Source organism: Xyrauchen texanus, chromosome 12, assembly GCF_025860055.1.
Source record: "Xyrauchen texanus isolate HMW12.3.18 chromosome 12, RBS_HiC_50CHRs, whole genome shotgun sequence".
Classification (NCBI taxonomy): domain Eukaryota; kingdom Metazoa; phylum Chordata; class Actinopteri; order Cypriniformes; family Catostomidae; genus Xyrauchen; species Xyrauchen texanus.
In genome coordinates this window covers 45,728,648-45,747,148 of record NC_068287.1, presented here as the reverse complement: position 1 = coordinate 45,747,148, position 18,501 = coordinate 45,728,648, and the positions used below count along the sequence as shown (strand labels likewise).

Sequence of the window (18,501 nt, the reverse complement as noted above, 5' to 3'; positions counted from 1 at the left end):
AAAAGGGGACTTATTAATGCATAGTTTAGGGTTTAGCCATAAGCTTATGGCAACATTTAGATAAATATCTGAATTAAACACTCTGAACACCTTTGCCCATACTGAGTGCAAATTAGAAATAACAGGGTGTAACTTAACCTCTCTAGTTAGTTTGATTGAAAGGCTTTGCAGTGGCAAGATAGGGGCAAGAACTTCCTTTTCAATAGAAAACCAGGGAGGGGCTCTCTCAGGTGGAAGCAAACCAATGAGCCAATTGTCTTAGACCGAATGCATAATAATAAAACAAAATCTTGGGTAGGCCTAACCCACATTTGTCAATCGGCCTATGTAACGTTGAAATTTAACCTGGGTCGCTTACCGTTCCATATGAAGAATGCTATCAAAGTGCTTGAAATAAGAGAGGGGGACATCTACAGGGAGAGACTGTAACAGGTAGTTGAATTTTGGAATACAATTTGGAATTCCCAATCATCGATAAATGTAATGAAGCCCACTTGTCCACATCATTCGAAAACCTTTTCAAAATTCATAATTAACTAAATCAGACAAGTTTGCTGGGAATAAAATTCCCAAATACTTAAAGCCCCTGTATGGGCCACTGGAAGACGCCTTGCTGGAATGCCATTACTGGACATTACACTGTCAAAGCCAAAGCTTCGGATTTAGACCAATTGACTTTGTATCCTGAGATGGCAGTGTCGAGGACTCCGCGAAGGGCATCCCTCCTCCCTCCCGGGATTCGGCACCAGTGTAAAGGGATTAATGGAAAGGAGCAGGTGAGAACCGGCTTGACAATATAAATAACAGTTTAATAATAAACTGAACCAAAAACACAAACACACAGAGCAGCTGCCTGTAATTCTCTCTCTCAAACTGTCGGCTTTTATCCCTTGCGTGCCCCCATCAGGCTGATTGTGGTTCGGTCATGCGTTGTTCCAGCCCGGCCCCGCCCTCCTCTGCTCTACCATTGGTTAGCCAGAATTTTTGACAAAATGTTTACATCTAACTGCATCAGGGAATTTGGACAGTAACTTTTACACTCACTTGGATCTTTGTCCTTTTTAAGAAGAAGACTGATCCGGGCTTGTGTCATTGTTGGTGGAAGTGTTCCATTCTTTAATGATTCCATATAAAATGCTAACAAAAGTGGAGCCAGTTCTGTAGCATAAGATCTAAAAAATAGGTGCCTTGCCTGTAGGCAGGGCCTTAATTACCTCATCAAGCTCCTCCAAGGGTATCTCAGAATCAAGAGAATTGTTTTGCTCATTTGTCAGTTTAGGAAGTTCTAATGGTTCAACAAATATTCTAATGTCTTCATCGGTAGCCGAAGATGTTGAATTATAGAGATCAAAGTAGAATTCTTTTAATTATTAATATCAATGGCCAAGGTTTGAATGGCAGAAAAATAATCTCTCTGTTTTATATATCTAGCCAAAAGTTTTCCTGCTTTGTCCCCCGACTCTCTTTCCCCCAACTGTCTAGCCCTGAATAGCCAAACCTCCACCTTCCGCAACAAAATAGTATTATATCTATATTTCAATCGGGTCAATTCTCTGAGGCCATCGGATGACATTCGGCACTTCAGCTCTGCCTCAGCACTTTTAATACTTCCTACCAACTCCACAAGTTCTTGCGCTTTCGATTTTTTGATGAATGAGGCATACTGTGTGATCCGACCCCTAAGAACCGCTTTAAATGCCTCCCAAGCCACGCCCACAGAGGACCAGTTGGTCTCCATTTAAACATTGATTTCAGTCTTTAACGTTTGTTGGAAATCAGGATTTTGCAAAAGGGATACATTAAAGAGCCAACTATATGATTTATTTTCTCCATATGTGGTAACACCTCTAAACTCACCAGGGTGTGATCTGAGACTAAGGTATTTCCAATTGAGCAACCAACAACAGATGAAATGAGGGATTTGGATTTAAAAAAAATCTATTCTAGAATAAATCTTATGGACTGATGAAAAAAAATGATAGTCCCTACCAGATGGGTTAAAAACTCTCCAAATATCTTTAAGACCAAGATTTTTACACATCCTGTGAAGCGTCAATGTTGCTCTAGGGAGCTTACACACTTTTGCTTCACTATGATCAAGGACTGAGTCCGTCAAAAGATTAAAGTCTCCTCCCAATATTACATCATGAGGGGTGCCAGCGGCTTGCAACATCCCTTCAAGAAAATATTATGATTCTTCCAAGACAGCTTTCCTTTGTTCCTCGCCTGGCGCAACACAAGATCTTTATCAGATGATTTGACAAATTTGGCCAGGATTGAATGGGGCCTTTCTCCCTCAGCATATCTCAGAGCCGGAACTCTGTGAGCTCACTCGGTTTCCAGCTTGTGCCCTGTTATGTCGAGCAAACTCAGGAAAAGCTGGTCTAGGAATTTCACCATATCTCTGCCCTCCTCATGCTCAGGAAGTCCAACAATTCGGACGTTATTCCTGGGGCTTCTATTCTCAAAATCATCAAGCTTTTCAAGAATATGATCCAAATCAACATTGATTGCAGGCGGATTAGCAGATAATTCCTTCTCAGATGACTCCAGATAATCTATTTGTTTCTCAACATCTGCCACTCTTGTAACTAACTCAGAGAATTTTATTTCCATCACCATAATCGATCGACGTATTACAGCGAGATCCTCCAAGTCAGCAAGAACCTTCGTCAGCATCACTGACATGTTGGATAGTTGATGCTGGATCTCTCCTCAAAATTGAGTAAATATAGTGCCAAATAAGAGTTTATTTGAGCATTTTTATTTGTATGTTATTAATTTATTAAATTGTGTGATATATCAGCATTGTGTTGGCCTATTGACCACCCTGCTCTCATATTCTAATATGATAATGTGCTATTGAACACACCAGGGCATTGTTTCCCAATAACGATTGATCTTGGCGGTTAAGAGCGTGTTCTACAAACATTCGTTATTTTTTAAGTGTGTTTCACAAAACTGTACTTAACATGAACGAGCTAGGATGCGCTTTAAGTGCTCCTTAAGAGAGTTGGTGGTATTCCCTGATGGCAGTGGCCTCTTTCAGCAGTATAATGCGTCCTGTCACACAGCACACATTGTTCGGGAAAGTTGAGGAACATGATGATGAATTCAAGGTGTTGCCCTGGCCTCCAAATTCCCCAGATCTCAATCCGATTGAGCATCTATGGGATGTGTTGGACCAACAAGTCCAATCTATGGTGGCTCCACCTCGCCACTAACAGGACTTGAAGGATCTGCTGCTGAAAATGTCTTGGTGCCAAATACCACAGGACACCTTCAGGGGTCTTGCAGAGTCCATGCCTAGGCAGGTCATCGCTGTTTTGACAGCACGTGGAGGACCAACGGCATAAAAGGCAGGTGGTCATAATGTTTTGACTCATCGGTATACATATAAAACACTTACACATAGATATGTCTATATATTGAAGACACAGCCCAACCCTGCGGTGTGTGAGCCATCATCAGAGATGCGTTATAAGTCCTCATGTTTCTCCTCAAGGAAACCGGAGGCAGTTGCAACACTATTTACTAGAGGAAGGCCTGATGTTTCACTGACCCAAACAATCAGTATTGCTCACAATTTGTAACGTTTTTCCATGCAGCCTCACGATTATTATTCCACAGCTATAATTGGTGCATCTCTGCTGCCCCATTGTGGCACAAAAAAGTGTGTGAGCTGTGAGGGAATAGATTTTGTCTGTACAATGCATGCAAGTTTGCCGCAAAAGCGAATTTGCATGTTAAAATGATCCGTGGCGAATATGGCGTTAACTCTCGATTTTTGTCTGTAAATCTGATCCTTTTAAGATGTTTAGCAGATGTTAATTAGATCGTGATGCTTTCCAGAGATGTACATGTGCTAGCTGGGTAAATATAGACCCTAAATCATCACAACTAATGGCTCATGTTTGAATTGTAGCCCAACCTCTAGATTATAAAATCTAGAGCTATTTTATATTACCTACAGTTGACCATACTGTTTTTATGAAATTCAAATAGCATTATTTATTTGTATTAAAGAGAAGTCTCTTTCATAAAATTTCTAAAGATATTAAAAGTTGTCACGTGGTCTTTAGCATAAGCACTTTAAAGGAATAGCTCACACAAAATCATAATTTTCTCACCCTTACGTTGCATTAAAACTGTATTAGACTGAATGTCTGCATCAATCACGACTCACCTTCATTGTAGGGAAAAACATGCCGTTTTAGCACTCCAAGTGTCCATAAGTTATATGCAATTAGGGGACTTTTATGTTGTAATTATACAGGTCATGCGGCAGAGGGCTTTTATTTTGTGTACAGGCGTTTCTTTCAAGGACCTCCATTCAGGCAGCTGTTGATACTGCCGGCTGATACAATATATATTTAATACATAAAACAGACAGTGTTTTATCGCCACACGAAGACTCGGAGGAAACACAGGATGTTTGTTTTTATTATAAGCAGTGTCATTTGATGACTGTCGGCGTTTTATCGTGGAGAAATGCGCGGATTTATGGATTCAGAGATTTAAATGAGGATCATGGCGCTTCAGGGTGGAGAATCGCTCGAATCCTGGCTCAGTACGTGTCTTAATATCATTAACATTTCATAACAGCCTTAAAAAAATCTTTCTGTTACATGTGTCCATTGTAAATATCAATACCGTCCCTGTTCCGCTAAATTACGAGTCCTACTACGACGAAGGCTTGGTTTATGAATATTTATCTAATGAGAGTGACGTTGATGGGCACGTGTTCTAATTAATATTCATAACCTAATCCTTCCCCATAGTGGGATTCGTTATTTTCCTAGCGCCCGCCTACTAACGTCAGCCATTCAGCCAATTAATTGGGCCCACTACGCGAACGTCATGTGTAATATTTAATATTCATTAGCCAAACCTTCACTATGGTGCAATTGATAAATTTCAGTGTTTATGATGGGTGTTGAACACTCTGCATAGATGTTGTTTAGCGATTACAGCAGAGATTACTAATTAATTACTTATTAGTAATCTACTGTAGCTCATGTTTAATCCGAAGTGTATAGCTGTACACTTAGAACAGGTTCAGTATGACAACAACATTACCAAAAGCTAGCATGCTAATACAGTGTTTTTGTTTGTTTGTTTTTTCTGGCCACCACAGTACTTTTTTAAAAGGGTACAAAAAGTAAATTTTCTTAACATAATCGGTTGTAATATTGAAGAATTTATGTTTTCCAAAAGTTGGGGCCACTTCCTTCGTGTGGCTCCTGGGATTAACAGTATGTTGCTGATTGTTGTGCCAGTGTATCACAAAAACTGAATACAACAGGCCCGAATGTTCGTGTCCTCCACAGATAAAGCCACACACCCCACAAACCGACAGGAAGACTGGGAATATATAATCGGGTTTTGTGACCAGATCAATAAGGAGTTGGAAGGGTGAGCAGTTGTAATCCAACACAACATGAAATGAAGTTGTTTCATATGGATTATTTTCTCATTCTACCTGTTTGTGTGTGTGTGTGCGTGCTTTTATAGTCCTCGGGTAGCTGTGAGACTGCTCGCTCACAAAATATATTCATCACAAGAATGGGAAGCCCTTCAAGCTCTGACGGTAAGTGTGGTTTTAATGCTCTTTCTCAATGATTGAGCTTCATTTACAGGTAATTATATGTTTCTCTGATTCCACAGGTGCTGGAGGCGTGTATGAAGAACTGTGGCCGAAGATTTCACAATGAAATAGCCAGATATAGGTTTTTAAATGATTTGGTGAAAGTGGTTTCACCCACGGTTAGTGCATCTTTTAACACACCTGACATAATCAGAAATAATTGTCTAATATTAAACATACATTAACCCTTTAATGCATGCCTTGGGTCTTTAGTGACCCGGGACCTCATCCATCCATTTTTGGAATTATGCACACACCTCTTTAGTGTTCTTCAACCTTTCTCTTCTGAATAGTGTAAAAATAATAATAATAATAATAATAATAAAAAGGCAAAATTGCAACAACAATAAAAAATTATATATTTTTTATATCTGCTTAATTGCCAAAAGTGTATTGGGTCATTAAAGACCCATACTATGTAATAGTGTCTAAGTGTACTATCACAGGATATATATTTATTTATTTATAAGAAGACAAATAAGTACTATAGTCATACAAATTAATACCACACGTTGATTTTCTGTGCAACAATGGTGAGTTATCAGAGTTATATGCGTGTGCACGTGCATATTATACATGCTTTTTCTTACTTATGGTATTTTAACGTAAACAAAATTGGCCCCCATCCAATTCCATTGTAAGTGCCTCACAATTCCATTTTCTCCCCAATCTGGAATGGCCAATTCCCAATGCGCTCCAAGTCCTCGTGGTGGCGTAGTGACTCGCCTCAATCCGGGTGGACGAATCTTAGTTGCTTCCGCATCTGAGACCGTCAATCCGCGCATCTTATCACGTGACTTGTTGAGCGCGTTACCGCGGAGACGTAGCGCGTGTGGAGGTTTCACGCTATTCTCCGTGGCATCCATGCACAACTCACCACACGCCCCACCAAGAGCGAGAATGACATTATAGCAACCACGAGGAGGTTACCCCATGTGACTCTACCCTCCCTAGCAACCGGGCCTATTTGGTTGCTTAGGAAACCTGGCTGAAGTCACTCAGCACGCCCTGGATTCGAACTCGCGTATTGACTCTGACTGTGATAGTCAGAGTCAATACTCGCTGGGCTACCCAGGCCCCCTGATTTTTGCTTATCAGCATTATGCCACAAGTGTTGTCAATTGAGCCTAACTTGAATTGAACCCAAAATATTTCTTTAAGCCCGGAGTATGTAACAATGTTTGGCGAAACCCCCATGCATTAAGGGTTAAACTCATGTGTCTTGTTGCTCTGAAACCAAACTGTGTGTGTGTTTCAGTACATGGGAGACAGTGCCTCTGAGAAGGTGAAGAGTAAGATCATTGAGATGTTGTACAGTTGGACGGTAGCATTTCCTAATGAGGCCAAAATATCAGAGGCTTACCAGGTACTCAAGATGCAAGGTTAGGATTTACTCATCAGCCCCTGCTGTCTCAAAGAGTTACATTAACATACCTGAAATGCCTAAAACTGGCAAAATGACTTTCATACGGAGTCTTCTCTTTATCTCAGGTCTCATAAGGTCAGATCCAGAACTGACAGCTGATAAAACTCTCGCTCCGTCGCCTCCCACACGCCCCAAAAACCCTGTGTTTGATAACGAGGACATGGGGAAGGTGAGACACCTTAACTGCTTTGAAACCAAAATGGATCACTTTTGCTACCGCTGGTCTACCACGGCAGATTGCGTGGCCAGTTGCGTTAAATACTGCATGTTCAATATGAAATGACATTTAACTAGACCTTCTATCCCTTTTGGAAGCACAGAAACTGCTTAAAGTTTTTGACTTTGTGATGTTCTGTGATTTATGCACAGCTGTTGGCCGAACTTCTGAGGAGCAAAAACCCAGAAGACCTTCAGGAGGCAAACAGACTCATAAAAAACATGGTGAAAGAGGTGAGGGAATAATAAATGGATCTAAAGATGAGCCGTAGGTTTGTATCTTCCACATCTCTACTGGAAGAACCAGGTTGAACCAGCTTAAGGTTAGGGTTAGGGTAGGTTATGGTTCAATTACGTGTTTTGAAACATGGTTAACCAGTTCAACCACGTCCCCAACTTAGCCAAGGTGGTGTACTGGCTCGAAAAAAGGTTGACCGAGATGGTCTACTTGGCCCCACAATGTAATAGTCCAACTGATCTAACATCTCAACCAGCTTGGATCAGCTTCAACCAGCTAGAAACCATTTCAAACCAGATGGCATCCCATTTTAGCTGGACTTTTCTGCAGGGAAGGGGGGAAAAAACGGTATTTCTCAGAGTGAGAATTCTGGTCTAGGATCCTCAGAGATGTGAAGCCAGATATAAGAGATTAAAGCTGTATGTGCAGGATGAAGCTCGGGTGCAGAAGATGTCCAAACGCATCCACACACTGGAGGAGGTCGACAACAACGTGAAGCTCCTGGGAGAGATGTTGAGTCATTACGACAGGGACAGATCATCGGACGCCGACCACGAGCTCATCAAGGTGAGTCTTGATCCTAACGTACAGTGATCTTACAAAAACTATGAATTCGGCGAATTGGAAAGTGAATATTTAGAGAGACCCAGAGAGGTAATTATGGGGACTTTAAATACTAGGTCAGGCTAAGATTAGGAGGAACATGTCAGTTGGTTCCTTGGTTAGCTCATCATCTTAGCCAAGGCAGTTTGCTAGTTCAAACCAGATTGGCCATGACAGTGTACTTGGTCAGTCTTCGCCCCAACGGCGGACATTCCAGATGATCAACCACCAAAACCAGCTCGGACCCATGGCAAACCTCCTTAGCAACTTAACACCATGTAAAGCTACTTTCAAGTTACTATGGGAACATCCATGATAAATGTACTATTATGAGCTGATGTATCCATGACACATGTGACCTGACGTCTGTGCACAGGAGCTGTATGACCGCTGTGACAAACTCAGACGCACCGCTTTCAAACTGGCCACTGAAGCCGAGGATAATGACTCCAGTTTAGGTAAATGTGCCATGTGATGAAGTAGAACGAAATTCTTTGAGAATGTATTGCATGAAATATCTGCTCCCTGTTTTCTTTTAGGTGATATTCTCAAGGCAAATGATGATTTGTCAAGAGTAATCGGCTCTTATAAACAAATCGTGGAAGGGCAGGTGGACGAGAGCGAGGTTGAAGATCCCAGACCAGCAACCGGTGAAGGTAACGACCCTTCAGTGTTACTGTTTGAATGACTGGAGGATAAATACTTTGATTTTTCCAACATACCAATATCAACAATACCAGTTGACTATATTTTCTTTCTTTCTTTTTTCCTCCCTCCTTCCTTCTTTCCTTCCTCCTGCTTTTCTCATTTCTTCCTTCTGTCCTTCTTTGTTTCTTCCCTTTGTTTTTCCTTCCCTCCCTTCATTTATTTTTTCTGTCCATCACTCTCCCTTCCTTCCTTCCTGCCTCCCTTCTTTCTCCCTCACTTTTCCCTCTTTCCTCCGTAATTCCTGCCATCGTTCATTTTTCTTTCCTTCCTTCCTTGTTTGCTTCTTCCCTTTGTTTTTTTCTGTCCATCACACCCCTTCCTTTCTTCCTGCCTCCCTCACTTTTCCCTCTTTCCTCCATTCCTCCTTCTTTCCTTCCTTAATTTTTTTTCCTTCCTTCCTTCATTCTTTTTTCCTTTCTCCACTTCCTTCCTTTCCTCTTTTCTTCATTCCTTCCTTGTTTGCTTCTTCCATTTGTTTTTCCTTCCTGCCTTCCTTCTTTCTCCCTCACCTTTCCCTCTTTCCTCTGTACTTCCTACCTTCGTTCATTTTTATTTCCTTCCTTCATTCCTTCCTTCCTTGTTTGCTTCTTCCCTTTGTTTTTTCTATCCATCACACCCCCTCCTTCCTTCCTTTCTTCCTTCCTTGATTCATTCCTCCTTCCTGCCTCCCTTCTTTCTCCCTCACTTTTCCCTCTTTCCTCCATTCCTCCTTACTTCCTGCCTTAATTTTTTTCTTTCCTTCCTTAATTTCTTCCTTCCATCCTTCATTCTTTCCTCCTTTTTTGCTTTCTCCACTTCCTTCCTTTCTATTCCTATTCCTGGTTTGCTCCTTTCTTTTGATTTCCTTTCCTTCCTCCCTCTTCTTCATTTCTTCCTTCCGTAATTCATTCTTTATTCCTTTCTTTCTTTTCTTCCTTTTCTCTCTTCCTTTCCTCCTTTCTTCATGCCTTCCTTAATTTTTCTTTCCTTCATTTCTTCCGTCCTTCATTTTTTCTTCCCTTTCTTTCTCTGCTTCCTTCCTTCCATTCCTCCTTTCTTCATTCCTCCTTCCTTCCTGGTTTGCTCCTTTCCTTCCTCCTTGTCTTCATTTCTTCCTTACTTCATTCTTTCCTCCTTTTTTCCTTTCTTTCTTAACTTGTTTGCTGCTTTCCTTTTGTTCTTCCTTCCTAAGGATGTGAGACCACATTGATTGATCTGACTGGTCTGGATGAACCTTCCTCTCCCCCAACAGTCCCTCCTCCAGCTCCTCCTCCTCAGGTCCCCTTGACCAATCCCATGGACTCTTCCTTCCCTGTGCTGCCGCCGCCTCCTTGTCGATTGGGTGGTGGTCACAGCAGTCAAACGAGCAGCCCCAATCACAAACCCCCAGAGCAGCAAACGTCCCTCTTGCTTCTGGATGATGAACTCTTGTGTCTCGGTATGGTTTGATTGTCTTTGATGAAGCATTATGACACATATATGAGTAGATACTAATGTATTTATGTTTGCATACAGTTGAAGTCAGAAGTTAACATACAGCTTAGCCAAATACATTAAAACTCTTCATCCAGACAGAACTGGTGTAACTGAATCAGGTTTGTTGGCCTCCGTGCTCGCACACGCTTTTTCAGATCAGCACACAAATTATCTTTCGGATTGAGGTCAGGGCTTTGTGATGGCCACTCCAATATCTTGACTTTATTGTCCTAAAGCCATTTTGCCACAACTTTGGAGGTGTGCTTGGGGTCATTGTCCATTTAGAAGACCCATTTGCGACCGAGCTTTAACTTCCTGTCTGATGTCTTGAGATGTTGCTTCAATATATCCACATAATGTTCCTTCCTCATGATGCATCTATTTAGTGATGTGCACCAGTCCCTCCTGCAGCAAAGCACCCCCACAACATGATGCTGCACCCCCATGCTTCACGGTTGGGATGGGGTTCTTCAGCTTGCAAGTCTCACCCTTTGTCCTCCAAACATAACGATGGTCATTATGGACAAACAGTTCAATTTTTGTTTCATCAGATCAGAGGACATTTCTCCAAAAGGTAAGATCTTTGTCCCCATGTGCACTTGCAAACTGTAGTCTGGCTTTTTTATGGTGGTTTTGTAGCAGCGGCTTCTTCCTTGCTGAGCAGCCTTTCAGGTGATGTCCATATAGGACTGGTTTTGCTGTGGATCTAGATACTTGTCTACCTGTTTCCTCCAGTATCTTCACAAGGTCCTTTGCTGTTGTTCTGGGATTGATTTGCACTTTTCACACCAAACTACGTTCATCTCTAGGAGACAGAATGAGTCTCCTTCCTGAGCGGTATGATGGCTGCGTGGTCACATGGTGTTTATAATTGCGTACTATTGTTTGTACAGATGAATGTGGTACCTTCAGGGGTTTGGAAATTGCTCCCAAGGATGAACCAGACTTGTGGAGGTCCACAGATTTTTCTGAGTTCTGTTGATTTTCCCATGATGTGAAGCAAAGAGACACATAGTTTGAAGGTAGAGCTTAAAATATATCCACAGGTACACCTCCTATCAGAAGCTAATTGTCTAAAGGCTTGACATGCATTTTCTGGAATTTTCCAAGCTGCTTAAAAGCACAGTTAACTTAGTGCATGTAAACTTCTGACCCACTGGAATTGTGATTATAGTCAATTAAAAGTGACACAATCGGTCTGTAAACAATTGTTGGAAAAATTAGTCATGTCATGCACAAAGTAGATGTCCTAAACGACTCGCCAAAACTATAGTTTGCTAATATGAAATGTGGTTATAAAATACGTTTGAATGACTTCAACTTAAGTGTATGTAAACCTCTGTCTTCAACTTTAGATATTCTGCATGATTATAAGAGGTTGCACTTGCTCTCTGACCTCTCATACATCATTTTTAGGACTAAATGATCCACCCTCTGTGCCAAACAGACCAAAATTGGATGAATTATCTGATCAATGGACCTCCTTACAGGTAAGAGATAGCTGGTCTTGTGCAACCAAAATTTCGCCTTGTGGCATCTTGAAGACATTCTTCTGGGGTTATGTTATGTTGGGAAAGGGTTACTGAATCAACTTTGAAATGGTACTTGTAGAATAAAATTAAAACTATATTCTGTAGACATTTGTTTAGACTTTCTTTCACACCATTTTTTTTTTGGGGGGGGTCAAGGATTTTGATGTCAGACACCCCAAACACCTGTAATTCACGGCCTGTTTTTCTCTCAAATAAAATCTTCCTGTCAGGCTCCTGATCCAGGCCTGGACCTGTTTGGGAACATCTCAGAACCAAGCACCGTCTTTCCAACAACAAACACAACCTCACACACACCGGCTTTCAGTCAGGGGTTGCAGGATCTCTCCATCCTGGAGTTTGGAGCTGGAAACAGGTAAATGCTCTTCTCATGAGGGATTTGTGTAATGTTTTGCATCTAAATCTTTGAATGAATGAATCGAAACTAGAAATTTTAATGGATGGACTGTAGACGTCAAGCTGGGTTGAGAAACAGTGAACCTGACTGGGTCAATCAGTTGCTCCATGGTTCCAAACCCTAGTAAGCTGCCTACCTGCACAGCTTTAAGTATACCAAAAATATTCCAGTTGACAGCTAAATGGTGACTTATAAGAGGAGACCTAATTTTGGAGCCTAAATAAACAGCAAGACTGGGAGAATGTACAGAGCCCATATGTGTACAGAATGAGAGTGTTATCTGATAACACTGAAGTAAATCTTTAGTCTGATAAAGTGAGATTTCAGTTCGACACAGTTTTATTTTTTTTATGTCTGTCTGTCTCTCTATTGTCTTTAGTCTGAGTGGAATCGCTGGTGGTAGTTTTGGTCTTTCTGGAGGTGTAATGAGCTCCATGGCAGCCCCTCTTCAGCCCATTAACCCATTTGTGAACGCTGCGTTGCCCGGCTCGCCCGCTGTGGCCCGGGCTTATGCGGTGGCGGGCGGTTCGGCTCCGGACAGCCTGTTCTTTCAGCCCTTTTCTTCCCTGTCTCACTGTCATCAGAGCAGCTCAGTGCAGAGCTCTGAGCCCAGCCTGTCTAACCTCCACATCCCCCTCGAATCCATCAGACCAAGTAAGTCAACACAATGGACAAGTGTTTATCTGGGTTGAACCCAGTTCTAATTAAGTCAATAAGCTGAAATAATTCAGTATTTCTCTTTGAAACAATGAATCAATTACACCAACAGTATGTGACAAGACTCCGGCCTAAAAACAAACTGATAGCTGACCCCCTAAAACTCAGAAACAAGACCAGACCCCTAAAGACCCCCATCCCAAGATGCAAAAAGACCTACTATGACTAGACCCCTTCAGTACAAGACAACAAAAGATGCAGACCAGGACAAGACCCTCTAAGACCCAGACCAAGAATAGACCACATACAATCAGACCTAGACCAAAACCAGACCTCGGATGTCCTGGACCAATACCAAACCTCATAAGACCAAGACTAGACCCCCATAAGACCCAGACCAAGATTGGACCACATTAGAGCAGACCTAGACCAATACCAGACCCCCACATAAAGCATCAAGACTAGACTACCCCAAGACACAGACCCACCAAGACTAGACCTCTCTTAAGACCCAGACCAAGAATAGACCACATTAATTTAGACCTAGACAAAAAAAACAGACCTCCGATGTCCTAGACCAATTCCAGACCCCATAAGACTCAGACCAAGACTGGACCACATTAGAGCAGATCTAGACCAATAGCATTAGACTCCCCACAAGACCCAGACCAACACCCACCAAGACTAGACCGCTTTTAAGACCCAGACCAAGAATAGACCACATATATTTAGACCTAGACAAAAATCAGACCTTGGCTGTCCCAGACCAAGACTAACCCCCCCCCAAGTCACGGAAGTAGACTGGACCCCATTAGACCAAACCTAGACCAATACCACACCCCATAACTCCCAACAAGATTAGACTCCCCCAAGATCCAGACCAATACCAGACCCCCTGACCCACAAAACCCACCAACACTAGACACCCCTTAAAATCCAGACCAAGAATAAACCCCATTAGACCAGACCTAGACCAATACTAGACCCAATAAGACCAGACCAAGACAAGACTCCTTAAGACTCACCAAGACTGGACCCCCTTTAAAACACAGACCAACACTAGACCCCATAAAACCCACCAAGACTAGACTCCCCAAGATTAAAAAAAGACCTGAACCCCCTTAAGACCCAGACCAAGAATAAACCCCATTCAACCAGACTTAGACCAATACAAGACCAGACTAAAACCAATACCAGACCCCATAAGACCAAGACTAGACTCCATAATAAGACCAAGACCAGACCCCATAAGACCAAGACTAAAACCAAGACCAGACCAAGACTAGACCCCATAAGACCCAGACCAAGACTAGACCCCATAAGTCCAGACTAAGACCAAGACCAGACCCCATAAGTCCAGACTAAGACCAAGACCAGACCCCATAAGACCAAGTCTAGACCCCATAAGTCCAGACCTAGACCAAGACCAGACCAGACCCCATAAGACCCAGACCAAGACTAGACCCCCCTAAAACCCAGACTTCCACCAGACCCTACCCATAAGACCCTTGTCTTTAAGTTGCGATGCATAACAGCTTTGTACCAGCAGTTAACATTCAAGTGTTCCACAAGTTCCCTTAGTAACGTTCAGTATCTGTTAATAAGTCGTTAATGTGTTGAATTCAGTAAATCTTTCTTTGAAGAATTAAAAGTCAGATTTGTAAACTTTCTCTTGGGAGTTTTTCAGCACTTGTAATGTGAGGTGCCGTTGATCTCCTCAGGTAAAGTGTTGCCTGTGACGGTTTACGATAAAGACGGAGTTCGTGTTCTGATGCACTTTGCGATGGACTGCCCGCCGGGTAGACCAGATGTCCTGGTTATCGTGGTGTCTCTGATCAACATGGCGCCATTACCTGTGAGGAATATACTGCTCCAGTCAGCCGTGCCCAAGGTATCGCATCTTCAGCTGTGAACGCAGCTTTACATTCTCACATGATATATTCAAGATCAGAAGCATAATAACCGTCTTATTTGATTTGTTTATAAACTAATCTCCCTCAACACACTAGGACTGTAGTGTTTTAATATGCAACAATGCACCGACTGACCTTTCAACATTTCCGCTGACCTCTGCTTTAATCTGCCCTTTGACCTCTGACCTGTGTGTTTGTGTCAGTCTATGCGGGTGAAGCTTCAACCTCCTTCAGGTGCTGAGATCGCTCCCTTTAACCCCATCCTGCCTCCCGCCTCCATCACTCAGGTCATGCTGCTCGCAAACCCTCTGAAGGTAAGAAAACACACACATGCACACATCATTTCTAACACAAACGATTGACAATGGTGGATTTGTTTCCGGTGCACTTACAGTTAGTCCTGGAATAAACGACTCCGGTTACGTTACTGTGTTTCAGGAGCAGGTGCGTCTGCGCTTGAAGTTGACGTATCTGTTGGGAGATCGGCAGTACTCTGAGGTCAGAGAGCTCGATCAGTTTCCTCCAGCGACCAGATGGGGTTCCCTCTAGAATCTTACACTGCTGATGTACATAACTGCTGCATAACCCTGTTGCTATTTCTTTTTCAATCTTTGTTGTATTGTAGCATCGTCAAACAGCATTCGATGCCTGATAGTTTTTTTTTTTTAAATATCACTTAATTTAGATATTAATACAGTTACGCAAAGTCTTCAGAAAACACATATCTGAACCCGGAGATGCTTTGGAGATCTTGCAGTTATTGTTACTACAGTTCATCTGTGGTAACTTGATATTCACCAACACTGTCATCAAGCAATTATTAAAATGGCAATAAATTTTCATTTCCCTCCCCAATTTGTAATGCCCAATTCCCAATCAGTCTAAGTCCTCGTGGTACATACACACACACACACACACACACACACACACGTATATATATATATATATATACACAAACACACAACGATCAGCCACAACATTAAAACCACCTGCCTAATATTATGTAGGTCCCCCTCGTGCCACCAACCCGCCTCTCAGAACAGCATTCAGAGATTATATTCATCTCACCACAATTGTACAGAGTGGTTATCCGAGTTACTGTAGACTTTGTCAGCTCGAACCAGTCTGGCCATTCTCCGTTGACCTCTCTCATCAACAAGGCGTTCCCGTCTGCAGAACTGCCCCTCACTGGATGGTTTTTGTTTTTGGCACCATTCTGAGTAAATTCTAGAGTCTGTTGTGTGTGAAAATCCCAGAAATACTCAAACCAGCCTGTCTGGCATCCATGTGATTATCTAATCAGCCAATCATGTGGCAGCAGTGCAGTGTATATAATCATGCAGATACGGGTCAGGAGCTTCAGTTATTCTGATGGGAAACTCTGGGTCCGGCAATTCACGTGGACGTCAATTTGACACGTGCCGCCTACCTAAACGTAGTTGCAGACCAGGTACACCCCTTCATGGCAATGGTATTCCCTGATGGTTGTGCCCTCTTTCAGCAGGATAATGCGTCCTGCCACACTGCACACATTGTTTGTGAATGGTTTGAGGAACATGATGTAGAGTTCGAGGTGTTGCCCTGGCCTCCAAATTCCCCAGATCTCAATCCGATTGAGCATCTGAGGATGTCCTGGACCAACAAGTTTGATTCACAACGGCTCCACCTCGCCACTTACAGGGCTTGAAAGATCTGCTGCTGATGTCTTGGTGCCAGATACCACAGGACACCTTCAGGGGTCTTGTAGAGTCCATGCCTCGGCGGGTCGGCGCTGTTTAGGTGGCACGTGGAGGTCCAACATCATATTAGGCAGGTGGTCATAATGTTTTGGCGGATGGATGGAAACAAAATGAACCACACAACTCCTTCACTGTTAGAACCGTCCCAAATTGTGGTAACAGGGTTGTTTATTAAATGTACATTTTCTTGAGGTCAAGCACCTTTTTTCACCACTACTATGTTGAAAGAAAAGAAAAAGACTAACCCATTATTTTTTAAAGGTTCAGGCTCTGTTTTATACCCTTTTGTTGAAAGTAACAACTATATTAACTTTGATATTCAGGCAGGAAATACGATTACTGTGGTAAATTCAGTAGCTGAGATGATACTGATGGTGTCACATGACCTTGCTGCTGTCTGTGGAGTATATTTGTACCATTATTTCACTCTATTCTGACAATAACAGCTGATAAAATACTCTTATTTGTTTCTAGAACTATACCTGATCGACAGCTCTTAAAGTGTGAGAATGTACCTGCAGTAAAATGAGTTTACACGCACATACAGTCCGAGTAGCACAATGATTTGGTGTAATTCGTTGTCTTAATTTGTATGTTTTTTATCTTGTGTTTTAAAGTTCAGTTCTGTGTCTGGTTTTATTTATGGCTGCAAGATGAGCGTTTGGAGTTTACTCGATTTTTATGATCTCTAGTGAACGACCCGTATTAACCATATTAGCTTTGTTTATTTAATTATATCACATATTTACATTGCATCACTTCCTGAAGCTTGAATTGGGTGTATCTCACGAAACCTGTCCAGGTCATATTTCCCCCTAAAATCTAAAGAATGAATTGATTAAATGGTGTGCCGATTAATCGCATATATAAATGCTTGCTGAGAAAGCCCCTCAAATAACAATAATTCTCTATAAAATAATGAAATAATTATAAATGGTTATATTTAAATAATTACAAATTTAAAAAAATCATATTCCGATAATTAAAATGAATGACATTATTGTGGCAGAGGAGTTAATCATTGATAATGCAACACAAAAAGCGGCTTTAGAATACAATATATTGTTTATTTGCATATTATTGAACATGAGCCAATCATTGGCCTACAGTTCACAGCAATCCATTTCACAAGTGAACTTCTCAACCAGTCGGAGATTTATTATGAGGGCTTCTTTAAGGATGCTTCGATGTACACTGAATAGGACGGACAATTTTGGAGCGCCTCACTTTGGTTGTGTCGCGTCATAAACATGCTGATTTTAGGTAGCTGTGTCAAGTTAAAGGTAGTTTAATACTTAGAAAAACACATCTTGAGATCACAAAGTTTGGATTTGCGCTCCATCAAGCTGTGTTTGTAAGCAAGAACACGTCCTCGTGTTGTGCTCTCTGCTACGGGTTGGTTTCTTCTCTTTATAAGCTGCGTGTTGCCTGTACAGCTGGAGTGTCTGCTACTGCCCCCTGGAGGAAACACGTGGTACTTCAAGCTTGAATTGCTCAGGTACATGGGCACGATTAAATGCTATATATATATATATATATATATATATATATATATATATATATATATATATATATATACAATTACAACTGTAAAGTAGTATTCTCTTGGGACCATGGTAGTGTTTGCACTAATTTAATTTTAATTAAATAAAAAATACAAATGAATTGTCAAGGCAGTCTGTATAAGAGCCATGACAATCTAATGAGAATTACAAACCTAATTACAACAAATAATTTTCCACCCATCCATCTTCAACAGCTTATCCGAAGACGGGTCGCGGGGGCAGCTGCTCCAGCAGGGGGCCCCAAACTTCCCTATCCCGAGCCACATTAACCAGCTCTGACTGGGGGACCCCGAGGCCTCCTCCCAGCTGGACGTGCCTGAAACACCTCCCTAGGGAGGCGGGCAGGGGGCATCCTTACCAGATGCCCAAACCACCTGAACTGATTAA

The 18,501-nt window shown here is 42.0% G+C and overlaps 1 protein-coding gene across 1 annotated transcript; it reads left to right on the top strand.

Annotated features, from left to right (window-relative positions):
- Window positions 1-4,332: 4,332 nt before the first annotated feature.
- LOC127652422 (ADP-ribosylation factor-binding protein GGA3-like) lies at window positions 4,333-18,061 on the top strand. The gene is made up of 17 exons (XM_052138560.1): window positions 4,333-4,570; window positions 5,331-5,415; window positions 5,515-5,590; window positions 5,668-5,766; window positions 6,906-7,029; window positions 7,139-7,242; window positions 7,443-7,523; window positions 7,957-8,094; window positions 8,507-8,588; window positions 8,670-8,786; window positions 10,010-10,255; window positions 11,710-11,783; window positions 12,056-12,198; window positions 12,620-12,894; window positions 14,619-14,788; window positions 15,014-15,124; window positions 15,249-18,061. Exons 1-17 carry the CDS (start codon window positions 4,522-4,524, stop codon window positions 15,357-15,359), a joined length of 2,085 nt encoding a protein of 694 aa, XP_051994520.1. The 5' UTR covers window positions 4,333-4,521; the 3' UTR covers window positions 15,360-18,061.
- The last annotated feature ends 440 nt before the right edge of the window (window positions 18,062-18,501 follow it).